The 21,105-nt window shown below is 32.7% G+C and overlaps 1 protein-coding gene across 1 annotated transcript; it reads right to left on the bottom strand.

The window, feature by feature from the left end:
• Positions 1-1,508: 1,508 nt before the first annotated feature.
• TECTB (tectorin beta) lies at positions 1,509-14,946 on the bottom strand. The gene is made up of 11 exons (XM_034440102.3): positions 13,965-14,946; positions 13,069-13,302; positions 11,511-11,701; positions 9,307-9,449; positions 9,131-9,203; positions 6,772-6,875; positions 6,609-6,692; positions 6,287-6,449; positions 4,459-4,528; positions 3,491-3,523; positions 1,509-1,757 (listed from the first exon to the last, which is right to left on the bottom strand). Exons 2-11 carry the CDS (start codon positions 13,142-13,144, stop codon positions 1,708-1,710), a joined length of 987 nt encoding a protein of 328 aa, XP_034295993.2. The 5' UTR covers positions 13,145-13,302; positions 13,965-14,946; the 3' UTR covers positions 1,509-1,707.
• Positions 14,947-21,105: the final 6,159 nt, after the last annotated feature.

The raw sequence follows: 21,105 nt of genomic DNA, 5'->3' as shown, positions 1-21,105 counted from the left end.
TATTGCATAGTATAGATATCATTTCAGAATAGAATTTGAACTAGAAATAAAGCAATGTAAGATGAAGTAGAAAAATCTAAAGCTAATTATTCCACAAAGATGCTTTCTCCAAAAGACAACAGGACTTTCTTGGTTTGCTTGAAAACATTTCACTTGTCATCTAAGAAGCATCTTTGGGACACCTTATGGACAATCATGACATGGGTGATTGAGAATCTCCATAGACATAAATCTTTACTTTTTTAACCAAAAATATAAATATTATTTCTGGATTCTTTTAAAATATGTCACTGAAGTTTTGTTTAAAGAAAAGCATGGTCATTTCAGTATATTAATATACATTCCTCCTGCCCTCATTCAAATTTCATTCTTCTTGTTATCTTGCCATAAGAATATAAATTGTTTCAGGTGTTGTGTTTCTGGTATTCTAAAAAAATATACCAGCCAGTTGTAATCTATTATTTTAAAAATGACATATTCATTTGCCTAATATAATTATTAAATGTGGATAAAGCACATGAATCAAAGTGATGGTTTTCTTAAACTTTTTATTTTCATTTACTCATCTTTAAAAAGTTTATATTGTAGTTTGTATATTGGTTCAGAAAAGCCATATTGAAAATAATAAGAATTTATAATGGGTTTGTGCAATTATTTCCTTTTTATTTCTCAAGAATATGTTTATTCTCTTGACTAATATTGTTAAGTTTTAATAAATGGGTTTAATGTATATCTTTCAACTTACAGCCCAATAAAATGCTCACTGAGTATAAAGGTTAAGGAATATTCTAGGTATGGCAAGCTTTTATTCAACTTTAAATGTTAAACTTCAATTATTTTCTTAGGTGATTATTTCTAAAAGCTGATGATGGTGGTCCTAAATGGAAATGCAACTTGGAACAGACGACCTACTTATTCACCAAATGTTATATATTCAATTATTACTGGTACCCTCAGGAAGACTACAATGCAAACATTTTGTATTTTCTATGAAGCTTCTATGGGCATCACGGCTTCATTAATCTGAAGGTAGATAGGAACCATGTATTTACATTTTGTTGTCAGTTGTTGTATGAACCTAGTAATTATGGTCTATAAACCATGGTTTATAGTAATAAGATATAATAAGATATGTCAATCCAGTCAGAGTCCTCAGTACAAATATGCTTTACTCAATAATGGACAGTGGTCCTTGGTTGCACACAAGGACTCTCTAACATAATATACAGAAGCCAAGACCTAATCACAGTATAAAACTGGTGTACATTGATTTATACTGAAAATTACTAGATACCTTGAGGTAAGAACAGCTATATTCCAAGCATTATTCTGCTACTCCAATTATTCTCTATTGTATTCTTTAACTGTACTAGCAATAACTAGCTTATTTCTGCAAAGTGATTTGCTAGCCCCATTATTCAAGGGATAGATGCTTGGTTTATGTAGTCAAAATTAAATAAAAGGTTGCCTTTTTTCTTTGGACTAACATTTGGAAAAAAACAGTTGTAAATTATATTAAGTATCTTTATTCTTTTGTTCAGAAAACAAGAAATGTATATCAAGAAAGCACATAATTGAATACAAATCACCATTATTCTTAGATCTCATAGAATTATTTTTATGCAAAATTTTGAAGTGGGCAAAATACCTTTTTGTAGCAACAGAGAATCAGAGTATAATAATTAACAGTTGAAGTTGGATCAGGTATTATACTGAAACTACACAAATTCCAAATAACAGGAATAAATGGGAAATAACTGCAAAAGAAAGACAAACAGAAAAAATATAAGTCATTAGCAACTGTCACTGCACAGTCTCTACCATTCACATCTGTTTACGTTCTTGTACTTTCCAAAGTATTGTAAAGATATATTTCTCATTCATTTCAATACAGAGTCCAGGTAAATGTCTGGTCTGCTCTCGGAAGCTTCTGAGGCAAGATTTTTGGAAGTGGTTTGCCACTTCTTCCTTGTTTCCTCCTTACTAGGGTTGAGAGAGAGTGAACGGCCCAAAGTCACTTTGTATCTAAGGTGGAAATAAAACTCATAGTCTCTCAGTTTCTAGCTCAGTGCCTTAATCACTGTTCCAAACTGGTTTTCATAGTGAAGATATTCATTATTTATTATTGAGTTTATTTATTTTAATTAAAAAAATATATCCAGTGGTATTTAGGTTCTATGTGGAAGGCTATGGGAAATGTAGTAAGCCTGTTTTCTGGACAATATCTGGGGGTTGCTTCTCGCTCACTCTCTGACGGACTGTAAAAAAAGAGGCCATTTTTAAATGACATGAAAAGATTGCCAGAATGAATTTTTTTTTTATTTGTATTTTTAAAACATTTTCTACAAAAAATAGATGGCTTTGGGAAGCAAACATTTTCCAGTTCCATACTTAATCTTCTCCTCAAAAACTTTGTAAAATAACTCTGATTCCATTACAGTACTAATTTTCAGCACTGGAATGGATGTTTTTTGGTAGTGTAATTTCAGCCAATTTTTCAGAATCTCTAGGTGAGAGGTTACATATAGGAATTGAAGTCATTTGCAAGCCGGTGGACACCTACTGCCATTCCCTGTGCAAATTTTGAAACAAACAACCAGCAAACAAAACATTGTCCATTTTATTTCCACATTTTGTGATGCAATCTCTTGAGTGGCATATAGCAAATTTAAGAATTTATATACACTCTATAGTGCTTTACAGCACTCTCTCAGTGGTTTACAATGTCAATGTATTGCCCCAAGCAATCTAGGTCCTTATTTTACCAACCTCGAAAGGATGGAATGTTGAGTCAATCTCAAGCCCATCAGGGTTAAACTCCTAGCTGTGGGCAGAGTAAGCCTGAAATACTGCATTCTAACCATTGCGCCACCAGAGATCTTATGAATATGGATAATGGCTGCCCTACTTTGCTGTCAGGAACTCTTCCGATGAGACAGAAAAATCAGAATCTGATCAGGAATTTTGAATTATGTCTCATGACATGTCATGTCTTGCAGACATCTCCCTACCAAGATTCTGATGTTAACAGGGGTAAGAAAGAAGTAGTACATATAAAATCCTTTCTAATGTTAATAAGTTTTACCTGAATATTTCTCCAGCTGTGAAAAATATTATGAAACGTAGAAAGTATATACAACAAAGCAATGGCCCTTGTGCTCTTAATATAAAGCAACAGTCTTCATTTGTTATCTATTAGGACTGTTTAATATTTTAGGTTTGGTTTTGAAAAGTTGCTTCACAATATGCGGGAATATGAATCCACCATCTGATTAAAGGAACTGCACTTTTTCCCAAGATCTATCAACATATGTCAGTGACTCAGTGAAAAAGTATATAACCCAAGAAGTTGGCAGGTGATGACTATAGGCACCCACGTATGCTGAAGCAACTTTTCAGTTTCAAACTGAAGCATTACACAGCCCTATTATTTGTATAGTATTAGTTGGATTACAATTAATCTTTTAATTATAGTATTTCTAAATTCTACCTGAAAATGTGTAACTCCTGGATAACCCTTTACCTGTGTGAAATAAGAAAAAAGTCTTAGATTATTAGCAAGTTATATGATATTATCAATGCAAGCTATATCAATTCTAAAAAGGATGGCCTATTCAGAAAATTTGAATAGTTGAATTTTCAATTTCATTTTAAACAATGTTCAGGGTGGCTGATCATTATACTTCCTAGTTCAGAGTAAACAAAATATTTCAAACAGCTCATCTCAGCTACTCCCTACAAACAACTTTCTGAATTAAAAAAAAAATACTGTAGCTCTGACTAGAGTCATTACAACAAAACTTTTCTTTAGCTAATTTGACTTGATCAAGTGTACTAATCCACTGTTCATTTTTTTAATGCCATAAGGTCTATCTTAATTTCATCTTGCAGGATTTCTCCATATCTTGGAATGCGTCTGAAAGTTGATCATAAAGGTCCACATTCAGTTTAAATGTTCTCCTTTTCTGCCTTAATCAGAAAATCAATTGAGATGTAGTCAGAATGATGTAGTCAGAATGATGTAGTCAGAATAAGGCTAGGCTGCATCTCACTGCTGATATTTATAGTTTATTCCTTATATTTATTTTTCCTTCTCAGAAAAATTCAGCAGTGAAATCTTCCATTTGCTCTTTCCAGACTACTCTGGCCCAGAGTAAGCATTGTTTGCTATGAAATATTCTACCCAGGAAAGGAAAAATGAAATTGACTTCAATGCATATAATGGTGGGAAAGTCTCAGGAGAACAGAGCTGGTAATCATCCAACTGTTTCATAGAAGGTTGAGTGAAAAGTGAGAGGGAGGATATAGTAAGAGTAGATTAGGGAACAAGGGTAGTGTGAAGTGTGTAGCAAGGTGTCCCTGTGTGGGTGTGAATGAGTGTGGCAATTCTTTTCATCTGATGAAACAAACCTCTTCTAGTAAAGCATTTCCATTTTCATTAGAAACATTATAACTTACTATTCACAATGAATTCTGCAATTAAAACACCACCTGTTTGCTCCATATGTTCTCTCCGTTTTGCACATGCCTTAAAAATAGCAAAAATAAATAAATAAATAAATTAAAAAAACAATTAAAATAGTTAATCCTAGTTTATAAAAAGTATCTATCTTAAGTAACTATAGAACCCAAGAAAAACAATAACAACAAAAAGACAAATTATTTTTTTTAACCAGCCAAAAAAACACAGATTTCCTTCCCTTAAACATTTTGAGAGCATTTTTGCAGATCTTTAGCAACAGTACCATGGAATAAAGTTAAGATAGTAACCTCACTCTTGGTACATTAGGTGATAATTATCTACCATTAGAGAGCCAGTTTGGTATAGTGGTTAATAGAAACTGAGAGACTGCAAGTTCTAGTCCCATATTAGGCACAAAACCAGCTAGGTGATATTGGGCCAATCACTTTCTCTCAGTCCTAGAAAAAAAGCAATAGGAAACCACTTTTGAAAAACTATGCCAAGATAACTGCAGGGAGTTGTCTAGGCAATATTAAGAATCAGACACAACTGAACAGAAGAAAAAAAAAAGTACACTATCCCTTCCTGTGAATTATCTGAGCTATTGGAAGGACTCAGCAACCCTGAGAGCAACATTATCATGGGTAGAAGTTCCTCATAAGGTCAAGAAGGGTGAGGCAAAGCTACAAACAATCCATAATAAGGACTGAAATGAAACAAGGATGAAGGAAGCCAGCCTACCTAGGAGAAAGCAAAGCCAAACCATTTCTCCACTGTTATCAATAACACAGTATGGATTTCTCTAAAATTTTACTGGTTACAGATATATATATGCCCTGCATTCAGTCACATGCATTGACATATTAGTCAATGAACACAATGCCTTCTGCATATGATTTTTATAAAGGGAATCTCAAATCCAAACTTCAGAAATTATAGGCAAGGCCGTAGATGTAGAACTGTCACATACGCTAAATTTACTTACAGTAATTACTTACAGTAAATTATAGAACTCTTTTATTGGATTCCAAATAAATCGTAATTCTTGATGAGACACAGAACATTTATCATATCCAGAAAGCTTCTAAACAGTATAGGACAACACTATAACAAACGATGCATTAGCACCCTCTAGTGAATATCACAAATCATTCCTTTCCATTCTTACTCATAGATGAAGCTTATATTTACAAACATGAAGTTCATATTGTCTTACAATAACATTGTAAAGTGTGTTAGTCTGAGATATAGCTTTTATTCCAGCAGCCATCATACTTAGCAAAGACATGTCACCATGATACTTCTGTGCCTAAATCCAAGTTTTACTGCCTGCAGAAGCATTAAAGCAAATCCTCAGATCCACTAACCAATGTCATTTTGGTGTATTCAATATCAAGTCTTTAATGGCCGGATGCCCTTCCTGTCACCAATGCAGAGTTTTGTTCAGGAGATATATTCTCATTGTGCCCAGAGAAAGAAATATCTGCTTCTAACTAGGATCGAACTCACAGCCTCCTGATTGTGAGGCAAGAGCTCCACCACTATGCCACTGCACCATTCCTAATATCAAGTCCGTAATCTGCCAGCAAAATTGCAAGATGGAGTGTAGAACTTGAAATATAACATATCTGTAATCACAAAGCCGAAAGGTTTACACTTTTAATGTAAGTCATAAGAAAAACAGAAATGGCTTTAAAACTGATTTAATACTGTACTGAAATTTTGGACCAAAAATCCATATTTACACTGGATTGTCTTTTCAGGTTCATGCATCCTGTTTTGGGAATCTAGATTTTATTGTGAGCTATTATCTAAAGAACTTACCACAGGGCAAAAGAACTTTTCACTATCACACACATATGTTTCACAATGTAGCCACACTTTGGAAAGTTTGGGAATATTCTGGAACCGAAATGCATTAAATTGGAAGGTGGCTCGATTATTTTTGCCATTTTCATGTACTAAAATGGAGTCATCTGTTGCACACCTATTCCAAACAAATAACAGATATTATTAAAATGAGGAAGAAACAGATGAGATATAAACCTAATAAATAAATAAATAGAATTAAAATATACTTAGCCAGTGGAGTACCATCTCATGTGACTAAACCTGATTGGGTGGAGAGAGTGAATGAATTACATACCCCTTAGTTACCAGAGGCCACTGGATTTGGTAGAAATATTCTGAGGAAGGGGTTGCCCAGCAATTGCTCAACACTACTTTAAATCTGCAAAAGGACAAAGAGACATGAACACTGACAGAACAATAATATCATACTGAAAGCCATGGATATAAAAAAATCATACCTATGACTTAAGCCTTTGGCTTCCACTCCAGCAAATACATCAGAGCCAATTTCTGATGTATCAATAATGAAAGGGGCTTCCTTCTTGCTTGAAAACTTGGCATTCTGAGATAAAAAAACAGGGTAATGTGAATTATTATTATTATTATTATTATTATTATTATTATTATTATTATTATTTTGCTGCAGGAGATCTGCAGGAGCAGCAAATGAAGGTCATACTTTCTTAGAGTATCTGAGGTTAGCCAAATTATTTTGGTAGCCAAAGTTTCATAACAGTAAACACGCACTAAAAATATATTAAATAATTAACTATCTGCTGCTCTTTTCTGATATATTTTGTGATAGATTATAATATGCCTAATTATAGTATTGCTTTCTACAGTATACAGCCAAATGATAAGATCTTGCTTGCTGCTTGACCTGAAACAATTGATTATTATGAAAACACACATTGCACCATAATTGAAACTGAGCAAGTCATTTTTATACCTTAGAAAATGATACAACTGCTTCCCTCTTGAAGTAGTATGTTCTTGTTGTATAAACAACATTGATTCAAAATAAGTTAAACAATCAGCCATTTGCTGCCGTTTTGAATTCCTTTAAGTTTTATTTTGTGTTCCTTTGTCAGTTCACTCTGCTTAATGGATGGTCCTGGTCATCAAGGATCAACCCAGACTCCTGCAGACCTCAAGACCAACAGATACTTACATAATAATTTAACAAGCTTTTACTTTAGATATGTGTTAGAAATTAGAATATCAACATTAGAAATATTACCCTGGAGTACACAAGAAAATATCCATTATCTCACCTGTTTACCTCCTCAATAAAATTCTCAAAACTATAATGGCATCTAACTTCTTAAATAATTCAGAAGAAAATCTAGGCTATTCTCTGTTAGAGATGAAACATGGGGTTGTGAGAACATTTAGGTAACATGCACTGAGATCAGTGGTGGGTTGCTACTGGTTCGTCCCGGTTCGTGCGAACCAGTAGTGGCGGCGGTGGAAGGCTCTGCCCACCCACCTGGACATTATCAAATACAATCTGTGCATGCACAGAAGTGGCGCTTGCGCTCACTTTGCTCGCACACCCACATGATTAAACCGGTAGCAAAGGTAAGTGAAACCTACCCCTGGTTGAGATATACCAAATTCTGAGGAGAAACATAATTCATATAAATGGAAAAGGATATTCAATCCAACCCTTCTAACTTGGTTACTGCCTTTTTTAATGGCTTCTTGAACCACTAGTGGAGAACATTAAAATAAAGAACAGTGGCTGGTATATAGTTTGGAAATGCAAATATACAAACTGTGATGCACACTGCATAGCATATTATTATTACACAGCGATGTATAAACCACCAATAATGTTTCAAAGAATAAGACTGCATTAGCTATCGCACTGACAAGACACTTGGTGTAGGATTCATTTTCACCTTCCTCAAATAGTGAATTTGGTAGAGATTGGAGTTCATAAATTTGAACTGTTTAATCTTGGGGATTACTAAGGAATAATTAGAAACAGCAATACTATTGTAGAGACTGCCTCTTTGAGCATCTTTTTTATGTTTTGCCTTTCTTGAATACTGATACTACCGAATTTGTTTCTTCCCTTCAGTCTGCTTCATGAAACAAAAACAGAATACTTTCTTCTCTACCATGAAAATAAAAAACACGTATATTCAGGATTTCTATTCAACTGAAGAAGCTTCTTGGATGAGAAGTGAAACATCTTCGAGGTAAAACAAAGGAAGTTCAGTTGCCTTTTGAAAAAACACCTTTGGGACAACCATAACCTAGATAACTGATAGTCTCCACAGACAATTTCTATAGAATATCAAATGATGACTTATGTGAATGAATCTGATTTTCATAAATGAAAGTAAGGAGGAAAAATGTTTTCCTAATGGTCTTGCAAAATAACCTTCCATGATATCCCTACCAATTATACATGATCCCCAAAATATTGGGAGATTTGGGTCTGCAGATGCTTACAAGATGGAACCAAGTCCTATGAATTAATACCCTTATAGAACCCTCAATAGAAATAAATACATTTTAGCTATAATTTGGTAATAACACCAGTTGAGAGTCCAATATATGAAGATGATTAATAATGCATATCATTTAAAGCATCATTTGTGAATCTACAAAGATCTGAAAAATAAAATTTGCTAGATGGTATTTCAAAGCAGTATTTTTAGCAGTCTAGTCTACATTAATATTTTATAAATATTCACTGAATTGGAGCAACTACACAAAAAACTTAATTTTTTCAAGTTACTATCAAATCCTTGTCTTATTCACTATTCTACTGAGAAATTTACTGAGCAATCAGCACTTACTTACAGAATAGAAGTTGAGAGACAACTGGCTTTCAAAGGAACCGGCACTGCCATTCTTCACATGAACAGTTGCTACCCTAAAATAGGCAGAAAATGACACAGAACTGATTCCTATGCTATTGAAAATAGAGTGAAACATATGCTAGAAGATGAAATTCTAGTGAATTGGGGCAGTGTTACCTTTGGTCAAAGGCAGCATGGTTCACTAGATAGTTCGCCTGATAGGTGCAGGTAAATGAATAGTTGACAGGTTGGCTTTTCACAATGATAGTGCTATCATTGGAACTGATAGAGTTATAGAAATGATAAACAGGGTTTTTAAACTGCATGGGAAGAAAAAGATGCAAATATGATTTTAGTTTAAATGGTTCTATCATTCATTCAGTTCTAAATCTGTTGAGTTTCCAACTATACAGAATCATGGCACTTCCCAAGCCCATAAAGATACAAGAAATAAGAACAAGTTTGCTTTCTAAAGACCATGCCTCATAAATTCACATTTAAAATATATTTTAAAATTTAAAATTTATTTTAAATAAATGCATTTATTTTAAAACATTTGTATCAATTTCCATCTTGATAATAAAACTAGTAATAAAACTAGTACAAAGCAAGCAGTAAGTTAAACACGACTAACAAAAATTATACAGTAAAGCTTTATACTAAATATGAAAATAAAATAAACAATAAACCAGTAATGACAGTAAAAGGATCCTCTGTCTCTTAGGCTCAATTAACACCACTGTTCGGGGTGATACAAAAGATGAGAAAATACAGAACACAAGGCAAGAAGAACTTGCCTGGTGGATCAGCAGACTGATAGCATTGTGATTAACATCTGCTGCCTGCAATTACTGCTAGTTCAAATCTCACCAGGCTCAAGGTTGACTCAGCCTTCCATCCTTTCTAAGGTAGGTAAAATGAGGATCCAGATTGTGGGGGCAATAAACTGACTTTGTATAAAATATACAAAAGTATGAAGGCTATTGCTTAACACATTGTAAATTGCCCTGAGTGTCCGGAGAAGGGCGGCATATAAATCAAATTTAAAAAACAACAACAACTTATTCAGCCATTTTTTTTTAACAATGTATTGTTGCAATCACATGTGTTTATTATTTTGTCTTTCCTATTTTAATGATGTTTTATTTGTTTTGTAAGCTTCCCAGGACTGTTGAGTGAGAGGCCACTTTATATAGTTATCATACGTGCCTGGTGTCTGCCAGATGGCAGCAAAGGGACACAGAAAACTAATACTTTGCTGCCTATATTGGTTGTCTGGACTTTTATATGCTCTATTTTGTTTGATACATATTTCTTCACTTTCATGAAAAACAAAGTCCACATAAAATAAAGAAATACAAAGAACAATAATAAAGAAAAGTTTAAAAAAATCATTATTAAATCCACAGAAAATTTTGTTAAATTTCTTTTTTAACTATTTTATTTTATTCAATAGATTAAAATCCAAAATCCAATAGAAAAAATAATTAAAGAGAGACAAAAGAAAATTAAACCAAAACACTGGAAAAAAATGTGAATTAAAAAAAAAAGACAAAAGCACATTTGTAAGCATAGCGATAAATTTAGCTCATAATGAATAGTATTTCTTTGTGTCAATAAAGTATGAACATTCATTGTGAATCCAACTCTGTAAGTTAGATTTCCAATTCTCAGATATTGCAACCTTAAACATATCCAGATAAAATACTGTAATATAGAACAGGATATGCGACACTTTTCCTTGGCTCTCAATTGTTGATAGATGGTATGGAAACATAGATGGAGAATTAAGAATATATTCTAGCCTTAATTCTGGTATGGGTGTACATTACACATGTGTAAGCACCAGGCCTGTGACATCTTAAGTGTACATTTGAAATAAATAAAATAAAACAGTGTTATTAATATATGCACAATAGGGAAAAATTTTTTTCATCAAACATGTTCATTAGTGCTATTAAATAACAGTGCTGTAACAATGGTATTGCTAACAGCAATGCAATAAACTAGTTGTGAAGTTGATATATCTTTTTGGTACTTGTCAGATAAAGAAAGAATTTGTTCATATCTACAATATACAGTCTGTTTAGTCCTTTCCTTCTTTTACCAGGCATTGGATATTCAAATCCTGAGCATGGCTAAAATGTCCCAGCAAGGAATGACAAGGAGTGACTTTGACTTTAATATAAATGCAAATGAATTAGTTATCTTTAACAATGCTGAAAATATAAAAATGCTGGAAAATTTGTATCAATTCTTTTTCAAATGTATAAATGTATATTACTTTGATACAATCTTGTGAAATATATCCCACTTCAAACATACCTCGCACAACTATAAACATGTATGGAAAATGGAATGGTAACACATAAGCTACTTACATCTGATTGTGTTCCACAGTATGATTTGTTTTGGGGTGACAAATCTGGGATAGTAAATTGATAGTATCCTGCATCATGAATTCCATTATAACAAATCCCTCCGAGTGCCAGTTGATTAACTTCCCATCCATATGGACATTCTGGGATTTTGGTAATAATTGTTTTAGGGTAACAATATACCAAAATCACATCTAAAGCAAAAAGCAAAAAGGAAGATAATACATTTATGCAGCAAAGTTCTACTTACAAAATCAAGGGAAGTAATGCTCTTTCCATGATTACAAGCTTTAATTCAAATTAAGTTTTCAGTATCTTCCACTATTAGCTTCCAAAATTAATACCACAATAAGCAATTCAAACTGTATTCTAATGCCTTTGGGCATTGAATAAGACAATATTATTGCAAAAATAGGAGCTAAAGGCAGCAACAGAGTCTGCATATCTTAACTAGTCTTCTCTCATGCTTAGAAATTAAAGAAACGTAAACATGCAAATAGGATTAGTATTATCTACAATTTATGATTTCTTTTTATGGCAAAATATTAGCCACATTTTACAGTTACCTTAATTTTACAAGCATGAATATATGTGTGAACTGCACAGCACACTATGCAAAAGCAAGTGTTAATATACAACTAATTTCCATCAGCAGAAAAAGAACAGAATGAATGTATCATCTATCTTTGCCTCATTTAGGGGATTATTATGTTGCTATTCCTTCTGTGGGAATCTTAATGGTAAGAACACAATATACAACAAGTGGAAAAAATCAGTAGTACTTTTTCCAGGTTACTGTTCACATTCTACTTTAGCCTTACAGCCATATGGACACAAAACATGACACATTTGGGCCAAGATCAATTGTGTGTTCTCTTTTTACATGATGTACAGACTCATAACACAATAAATGTTTAGGTGTCACAAAATTCACCCCATTCATTGCTCTGGAAATTATTCTTGGCTTTTTTGCAATGGATAGGACTTGTTTTCACATGTCCTTGAAAAGGAAAAAGTAACGATTCCTTTATGCACAAAATTCTGTTTACTATATCACGTACTATAAATACAAATATATAAATAAATATAAATACAATACATTAAATTATACATATATATAATTTAATGTACACATTAATACATATATATATATATATAATTTATTTATATATAAATTTATATATAAATATATAAATATTTATTTATATATAAAACAAACTATTCTAAAAATACGAGTTCCAGGTATATTATTATACTATACTATACTATACTATACTATACTATACTATACTATACTATACTATACTATACTATACTATACTATACTATATTAATATTCAGTGGGACATTTAAACAATAAAATTAACTGACCTTAAATTTGGGGTGGTTTGTATCCTTTATAAAATGCTATTAAATCCCATACATCATTATCATTCTGCATGAATAGCTCCAAATGTAAGATATGGTATATGTTTCTGTTAACCATTTTTGCTATCAGATCAAATATGAACAGGCGTGTTGCAGATATAGCTAGATTATTTTTTTTAATCAATTATTTTACCTGCTTTATTTGGGCTACAAGGAACTGCAAAACCTCGAGTCAGGATGACCCACAGTAGAAAAACCAGCATCATCATTCTCCCAAAGATATGTAAATAATAATAAAAGAATTTGCTTTTCTATAATGCTGTAGATCTCAGGAATTGACTTTTGCATATGTATCAAGTGCCTGTAAGTAACCCGGCACAATATCCAAAAAAATGAAATCTTCTACTGTGAAACTTTATTTTGATTCCTAATAAAAAGCAAAAATGTAATGTTCATGTTTAAACTTTTTTTAAAAAAATGAACTTTTCCTTTTAAAGTAGATCCTAGCCACAATCTCCCAGATGCAATATAGAAGGAGGAGGAGGAGGAGGAAGAGGAGGAAGAGGAGGAGGAGAAGGAAGAGATGAAGTAAATCAGCAAGATTTTTAAAAAATCTCATGCATTCACAGTGTAATTTCAATTTCTAAAATTAATTTCCTTATTCACTATATGCTTTACTTTAACATACTTATATCACTGACAACCAAGGTATGCTATGATTTCTCATTTTGTCTCCATGAATTTTTTGTTCTGCTTCTATTCTATTCTATTGACAAAGTATAATTCTCATTAAAAAGAAATAGCTCCAGTACTTTTCTACCAAAATAATTGTCACTTGCTGCAAATTATGTAAATGACTTTATATTACTTGCACGGCTATTGTTTTATATCAGATGTTAATTACAGTTGTTATATAAATTCCACAAATTCCATAAATTTCTGATCTATGAGAGCCACTTCAGCATTTAATTCTGAATATATAGCAGATAGTTATTCTAAAATAATTTATAATATTTTTTCATTAGCCATACATTTATGCTTAAATCTATATCATATTCCAAAAGATCTTTTTAAAATAATCATACGTACAGCATAAGAAACAGTTTGCAGACCAGACTATTAGTTCTTCTTGTTCAAAACGTTAAGTCTGTTTTCCACCAGGTTTCTTTTTCAAATAACACTGTCTGGCTTTCCTTTGCTTTATATATGCCATCTTGTAAATGGAGCCTCTGCTTTTCAGTCTTCATTACTCCATGTGGAAAAAGTAGGTTAGATAGATAAAAGGTTAAATCATTTATTTTCCATTACAAGAAATTAATTTCAATTTTCAGTTCATGAATTTAACTTCACTTTCCTAATGTTGAGATGAATGGATTTTACTTTTAAAAAAAGAAAGCATATTTTTTCTTATGTTTAAGAAAAATTATGATGATTGGACCAGAGGCACAGTTTTACTAATCATGTATTATTTTCCATATCACATTGTGAGTTTTGATACTGGCAGAACTCCTCTTCTCAAGAAAACCTTAAGGAATATGGAACATCTATCTCTACCACATAGCTCGAAGTAGAGCCATTACTTTTTTGAAACTAGCTAGTAGCCTGTCTGGCTACAGCCATAATATTAAACATTATATATGAAATATCAGATAATCTTATAGCAAATCTAAACATTTATATTTTGAATGATTGGTTAAGATGTTTCCATGATGTATTCCTACCTATTTTTAAATTATTCTTAATTTCAAGCTGCCAAATACTTTAGTATTTCTTTGAAATTACTGTCATCCATTTTAAGGTAGAACTAGTGTAGTACAATCAATTAGAGAAAGAAATATGCCAGCCTTTTATAACATGTAGGAAATTTTTGGGACACAAATGTCCCTTTTTAGGCCTTCAGCAGAGTAATCCAAAGTACAGTTTGTGCTACAGTGCCTAGTTATCTGATGATGTATTTATTTGCATAAGAAAAAAAGACTCCACAAAATATAGTTGGGTGAACAGTATTTGATCTCTGTAGTGATAAAAGGTGAGGGCCCAAGGGAGGCTTGTATTGCTCTGAGTAATTGCAGATAAAAAAGAGTATTCATTAAATAGCAAATTATACTTCAAATGCTAATTGCACTTCCTAAGAGAGCCCCCTTTTGATTAAGTAGATCACACAGCCTTAATGATGGGAGTATCTGTACTGGCCTCTACAAAAAGTGAATCAATGGCTTCTTGTCATCCCCGCCTCAAAAGCTTTTTTGAGAAATAGCTCTTCAGTTTCTCCTTGTTCTGTCTACTGTTATCAAAAGCATTGTTTTATTACAGTATTTGCTGTTCATGTGTTACGATCTGGCAGTTTGTCCAGGGAAAAGACAAATTATGTTGTAACATTTTTGCAGGATAACATTCTAAAGCAAGAAATTAGTTTTTCATAAAGAAAGCAATCCCGAATTTTAGACACTATTTTGCACATCAGCAAAAAACTCCTAGGGTATTATTTGTTCTCTTCTATTCCCATGTTCTCATTGAATCTAAGACAATCCTCCCATTTTGAAGACAATTTATTACTCTTTCCACAATCATGATAAGGCACACAAAATATCTCTCATTGTTCTAAATCTTTCACACAATTTTTTCGTGCTAGACATTGATTTTTTTTTTTTTAATCTAACAGGATACTTAAGAGATGGTCTGCATTGGGGGTCTGCAGTAGGACTTTCAGATGTTTTGAATTATGTAATAAATATAATGGAGAGGAAATAATATTAAAAGGCACCAGACTGGCAGACAACAATTTCCTGAAGAAAACTCTCCATGCATATGTTTAATTCATGAATGTTACACAGATTGCGAGTTTCAGTACAAACTATGGTACTTGTTTGAATATCTGCATGAAGTGATTGCTATTATGTGTTGAAGACAGCAACATTATTAAGACAATTATTTAATGCATTTGTACACTGTATTTTGGGTAAAAAAAGACAGTTGATGGTGCATTATTACACTTTTGTTTCTCCTATGCAATAAATATTCACTACTTTAATAATTATGTAGTGATCAGATTGCCAGATAGCCTTTCCATAGAACAGACATAAACCACTTATTTACCTGAAAGCCATTGAGTAAAGCTAATTTATTCAGGCGCAATTACCAGCAGAGAAAGACTCTGCCATACTGTAAAGATAAGCTGTTAAGAAGCTGCTGCTGCTTGCTAACTCCATATCTATGGCAGCTTTCCAGTCCTACAGGAACTGTGTCCAGCAAAGACATTCAACAAGAGCTAAAAGGCTTTAATGTTAAGCCTGGCTGCCAGTCTGAGAAAATCTGTCAAATGAATGACTAGCACAAAGGGTCCATTTTTCTTCCTATTATCCAGTAAAAATTCCTTTTAACTGAAAATTGGCACTTTAGAAAGATAGCAGGAATGATATAGATTATAAAAGAGTTGCATATTGCCAAGACTAGAGATACTTATCAAATATTATTTACTAGAATGCTACAGCAATATATATCTGATATCTGATATTACCACATGAAGACCAGATACTTCCTTATTTTCATTTCTTCCAAAATATATTATTTTTTCCACCATACTTCATTGTTATTGTCATTACTTAAAATAATTTTGGATTTATTGATTTCTTATTAAGATTTCTATGCTGTTCCATTTCATACTGGTTCTCAGTGGCTTCCAAGAAAGGTCAATGCATTAAAATCAATAAAAAGTAGATGAGGACCAGGCAAAGAAATTAGTGAGGCCATGATAAAAATGCCAATTATTTACTGTTAATTTGATTAGTCACCATGATTTAAAGTTTTCCCTTTTCCTGAATAGTTTGGAGTGACTGTGATACACAATACACATTAAACATTTTATTAGGTTAGAAGAATTCAGAAGTATTTTAATTATTTGTTTTTATTTATTTACTTGCTATTTTAATCCTGTTTTTCAAATAATTATGATCACTCAAAGCAGCTTGGGCAAAAGAGTCTGTGCTCTGTCTTGCAATTTAAAAATACACAAGATGTGAAATAAAGAGAATGGAGGGGAAAGGGAGATCGATATATTCTTTGAAATCCAAGTTAATTAGTGATTTATTCATTGTTAATTATATCCAGTGGAGGTTTTATTATTATATCTTTTTGGGGGGAGGGGAACCTGGAAATGTAGTAGGACTTTGGGCTTCTTTTTTTTCAGATATGGGTAAACAATAATCTTTACAACTGCCCTTTCCCCAGTTGATATAACAGCTGGGTTAGAAAAGTTTAGAAACCAGGATACTGGGAGTTCTAGTTCTGCTTTAAATATGAAAGTCAGTTGGCAGTACAGGTTGCAAGTCTTACTGAATTTGATAAGATTTACTTTGGATGCTTAGGACTGAATAGTGTAAATCGATATACTTTAAACACTAAAAGAAAATTTACCGTACTGGCCTGAAAAACTCCAAATGACCGCTAGATGCTGATCTTTACAACTTAAATGTTGAAGGTCTACTTCAAAACAGTTCATCATTACAGATCTAAAACTTAGAGTAAATGATAAATCCGAGTAAATGATACTACTACTAAAATGGCATCTTCCAATTTATTTATTTCTACTCAATGTAAATAGAAGCTTTAGTAAGGATATATCAAAACTGCTGGTAATAAAAATGCTGGCTATAAACTTGCAGAATATATTCAAACTGCACCCAAGCTTCATCTGGAAACACAGGTTAAATCAGGTGAATACTACAGAAGTGTTATTGTAGCCACCTGAGTCAGGAAATCTGGCCAGCAGTCTATAAGGTTCCTAAGCCATAAAAATTGAAAGGCAAAAGCTACGTTATCAACAAAAACAATACTTGAAGACTTTGCCCCAAAAGTTGTTAAATGAATCACTGCAAGTGTTAAGTGAATCTGGCATCCCCCATTGATTTTACTTGTTGGAAGTTAGCTGAGGTTACAAATGGTGATCACATGGCCCTGTATAGTGCAACTGTCATAAATATTAGTCATAAATCACATTTTTTCAGTGTTGTTTTTAACTCCAACTGGTCATCAAATGAATGAGTTTAAGGACTATTTCTTTTAGAGATTAGGATCTATACATTTGCATTATCTTTTTCTGTGAAATAATACTTAACTGTGCCAGACAATTTAGTCAATTGCAAACATTGTGGACATGCATGTCTTATTTTCATAATTTTAAATAATTCATAATTCATAGTTCCATAGATTGCCAGTTAGTTTTTGACACAAGTCAAATGCTGGTTACAGCCAATAAAATACTACATGATTTAGGATCAAATTATTTGAAATATCAAGCAATGCCTGTATATATTCAAACAGTTTTGGAAACTCTTTCTTCCCATCCTCATCTATCTTAAAAGGAGCTACCTATTAAAATGAGTTTGGCCTAAAAAATATAGTAGCCGGATTCCTACATCATGTTAAATCATAGCCAAACAAATCACATTGTGTTTTAGTGACAAAGTGTTGAAGAAACAACAAGAAAATCCATTGCAAAGAAAGATGGTTTTCTTTTTCTGCTGCAGGAGATAGATTTTTATTCAGAAAATTCTACCTGTCAAGCAGTACTGGAAATACAGATAATCCCAAACTGTTTCTCCAAAGACAATGCCTCGAGGTACAACATTGGAGCAGAGAGAAAATCTTAAAAGGACAAGCAGCAGGGTACAGCAACTCCATCTGATTTGGATTCCTTTTGTTATTGTCATGTAGGTTTACATAAAGCTTGATGAAAAAGCACAATAGTCACAACTGTAAACTATCTCATAAAATATAAAATTATTTACATTCTACATTGTTTGGAAATAAATTACACTAAAGCTACAGATTATTTCAGAGCAACATACAATGAAGTATGTCAATGATATAATACAGAAGCTATGTTTGAGAAGGTCATGTATTTCAAGCAAAATGACATTAAATAAAGTTGTTTCTGAGCTGGTTTGTTCATTTTTTAAAATATGAATAAAGGGATAATGGAAGGAGGAAATGTTATGTCAGCTACTAAGCACTAGGAAGCACTATATTACTGGTTTTGTCCTTATTGGGACTCTTGTGGTATACAGTAGATACCTTCCATACTATATATTCTATGTTCAGTCCTTTTATAAGATTCAAAACCACAGGTGCATTTCGCTTGCCTGTTTTATTGAGGTTCAAACAAGTATCCATAATTTTTCTTGTTTTACTACCGTGAAATTTAGTAGTTCGACAAGATTAAGAGGTGTAATAATTTTGATTGTTCACTTTAATGGAATTTCAAGAAACATACAAGCAATTACTTTAACTCTTTGAAACCAGAGCCTGAAGCATACTAACTACCATATACAAATCTTCTGACACACATCCTAAAATATTTTATCAGACAGAGGTAGGTAGGCATACAATTAGAAAAGTGAAAGAGGAGATTTATTCCACAGTGGGAATAAATCTGGCTTTTATTCTGGTCTGCTCTGGATCGTTGGAATAAAAAAATAAATAGATAGATAGATAGATAGATAGATAGATAGATAGATACTATATACAACCAATATTAATCATTTAACTTATATTAAAATTATCTAAAACAATCTTTTTCATTCTGCAATCAGAAAAAAAGTTTTGAAGATTTTTTTTTCAGATTAGAAAAAAATACTTGTCATTTATTTGTCTTTTAGATGTATTCTGTGGTGATATCATTAAAAATAAGACTACTTCCCTCAAATCTTATTTTCTTCTTTATTTGTATTCTTATGTTCTATAGCATCCTGGAAGTTATGAGAATTAATATAAGAGAGACAATATAGAAAGAATTCTCATAGTAATTTTTTCCTTTGGTACAGAACAATTGTACTTTGGTCCTGATCCCAGAGAGACATGATATATATAAATAATATAAAGCACTAATAGTAGCAATAACACTAACATTTTAATGAAATTAATTTATTTTATCTGTATCTGATGTATCATTAAACATAAAAATGTTGGATAGGAAATGAAAATTCATACAAAGTAGGTTTTTCATTTAAAAAAGGGTTAAAAGGAAATGTTGAAGCTAAGACATATTAAGATTAAATAAATGTTGATTGTTGCAAGGTCACTTATGTAAAGATTTCAGGTATCTTTGAGCCTACAATGGTCTCTCCCACAATAAGACTGAAGTAATTCATAATTAGTAAGCTTCTTATTTCATCTCACAATACAGTGTAATAGTGTGCTGAATTATTTTTAGAACTTCTTATTCAAACTTACAAATTTGTTTGTTTAGTACAGTAATGTTTTTCTTCTATCTATCTACTTTTTGAATTTGGCCTTCAACTCTGCAATAATTGTCTTTCCTTGTTTATTCTCAGTTTCTCAAGTCAAGTTCAATGATGAGGGTAGAATTTATATACCTTCTACAATGATAGAAATATTCAATACAATTTTAATATTAAATAGAAAAAATATTAAAGTAAATATTAAATAGAAGCCAAGTCATACTTTAAAGGAAACAAACAAGCCTTCTTTAGTAGCCACAATTAGCTTGAGAATTTAAGTAATGTCTTATGAATTTATGGTTCCTGCTGACCCTGACTGATCTCTAATCATCATGAATCAGGTATTAATTCAGCAGATGCTTTATTGGACAGCTTTAGGAAAGAAAATGGGGAAGAAAGAATCACATAATGGTTAACTATGGCACAGAAAGGTGGGTTAGACAAAAAATAGAGCAGAGACTATAGAACAGGGCTGTCAAACTCCCAGCCCACAGGTCGGATGCGTCACGCAATGGGCATGCCCACACCAGAGGTGGGTTTCAGCAGGTTCTGACCAGTTCTGGAGAACCGGTAGCGGAAATTTACCGGTAGTAAAAATTCTGACTGGCCACGCCCCCTCTATTCTCTGCCCCCTAAGTTTTAGCTGATCGAGAGGAAATGGAGATTTTGCAGTAACCTTCTCAGGATTGGGAACAGAATGGAGATTTTACAGTATCTTCCCCATGCCAGGCCCACCAAGCCATGCCATGACCACCAAGCCACACCCACAGAACTGGTAGTAAAAATTTTTGAAACCCACCACTAACCCATGCCCAGTTAAGTGAGGGGGGGGGAAGTTCCGATACATCATGTGATGCTGCCGTGATGTGAGTTTGACATCCTTGCTATAGAATAATGTTTTTCAAACTTGGCAACTTTAAGATATGGACTCCAACTCCCAGAATTCCCTGGACAGCATGACAAATCCTGGAAGTTTAAACATCTTAAAATTT

The sequence above is a fragment of the Pantherophis guttatus genome, chromosome 6 (genome assembly GCF_059756535.1).
Source record: "Pantherophis guttatus breed Tessera chromosome 6, ASM5975653v1, whole genome shotgun sequence".
NCBI classification, from domain to species: Eukaryota; Metazoa; Chordata; class Lepidosauria; order Squamata; family Colubridae; genus Pantherophis; species Pantherophis guttatus.
This window is presented reverse-complemented; position numbering and strand designations above follow the sequence as displayed.

Bases quoted from the DNA above. Each gene is read 5' to 3' on its own strand.
- TECTB (XM_034440102.3), bottom strand. From the start codon at position 13,144: ATGATGATGCTGGTTTTTCTACTGTGGGTCATCCTGACTCGAGGTTTT. The intron at 9,450-11,510 runs GTAAGTAGCTTA...CTTCCCATGCAG, and splicing joins ACTGTGGAACACAATCAGAT to TTTAAAAACCCTGTTTATCA. The intron at 4,529-6,286 runs GTAAGTTCTTTA...GCTATTTTTAAG, and splicing joins AAAAGTTCTTTTGCCCTGTG to GCATGTGCAAAACGGAGAGA.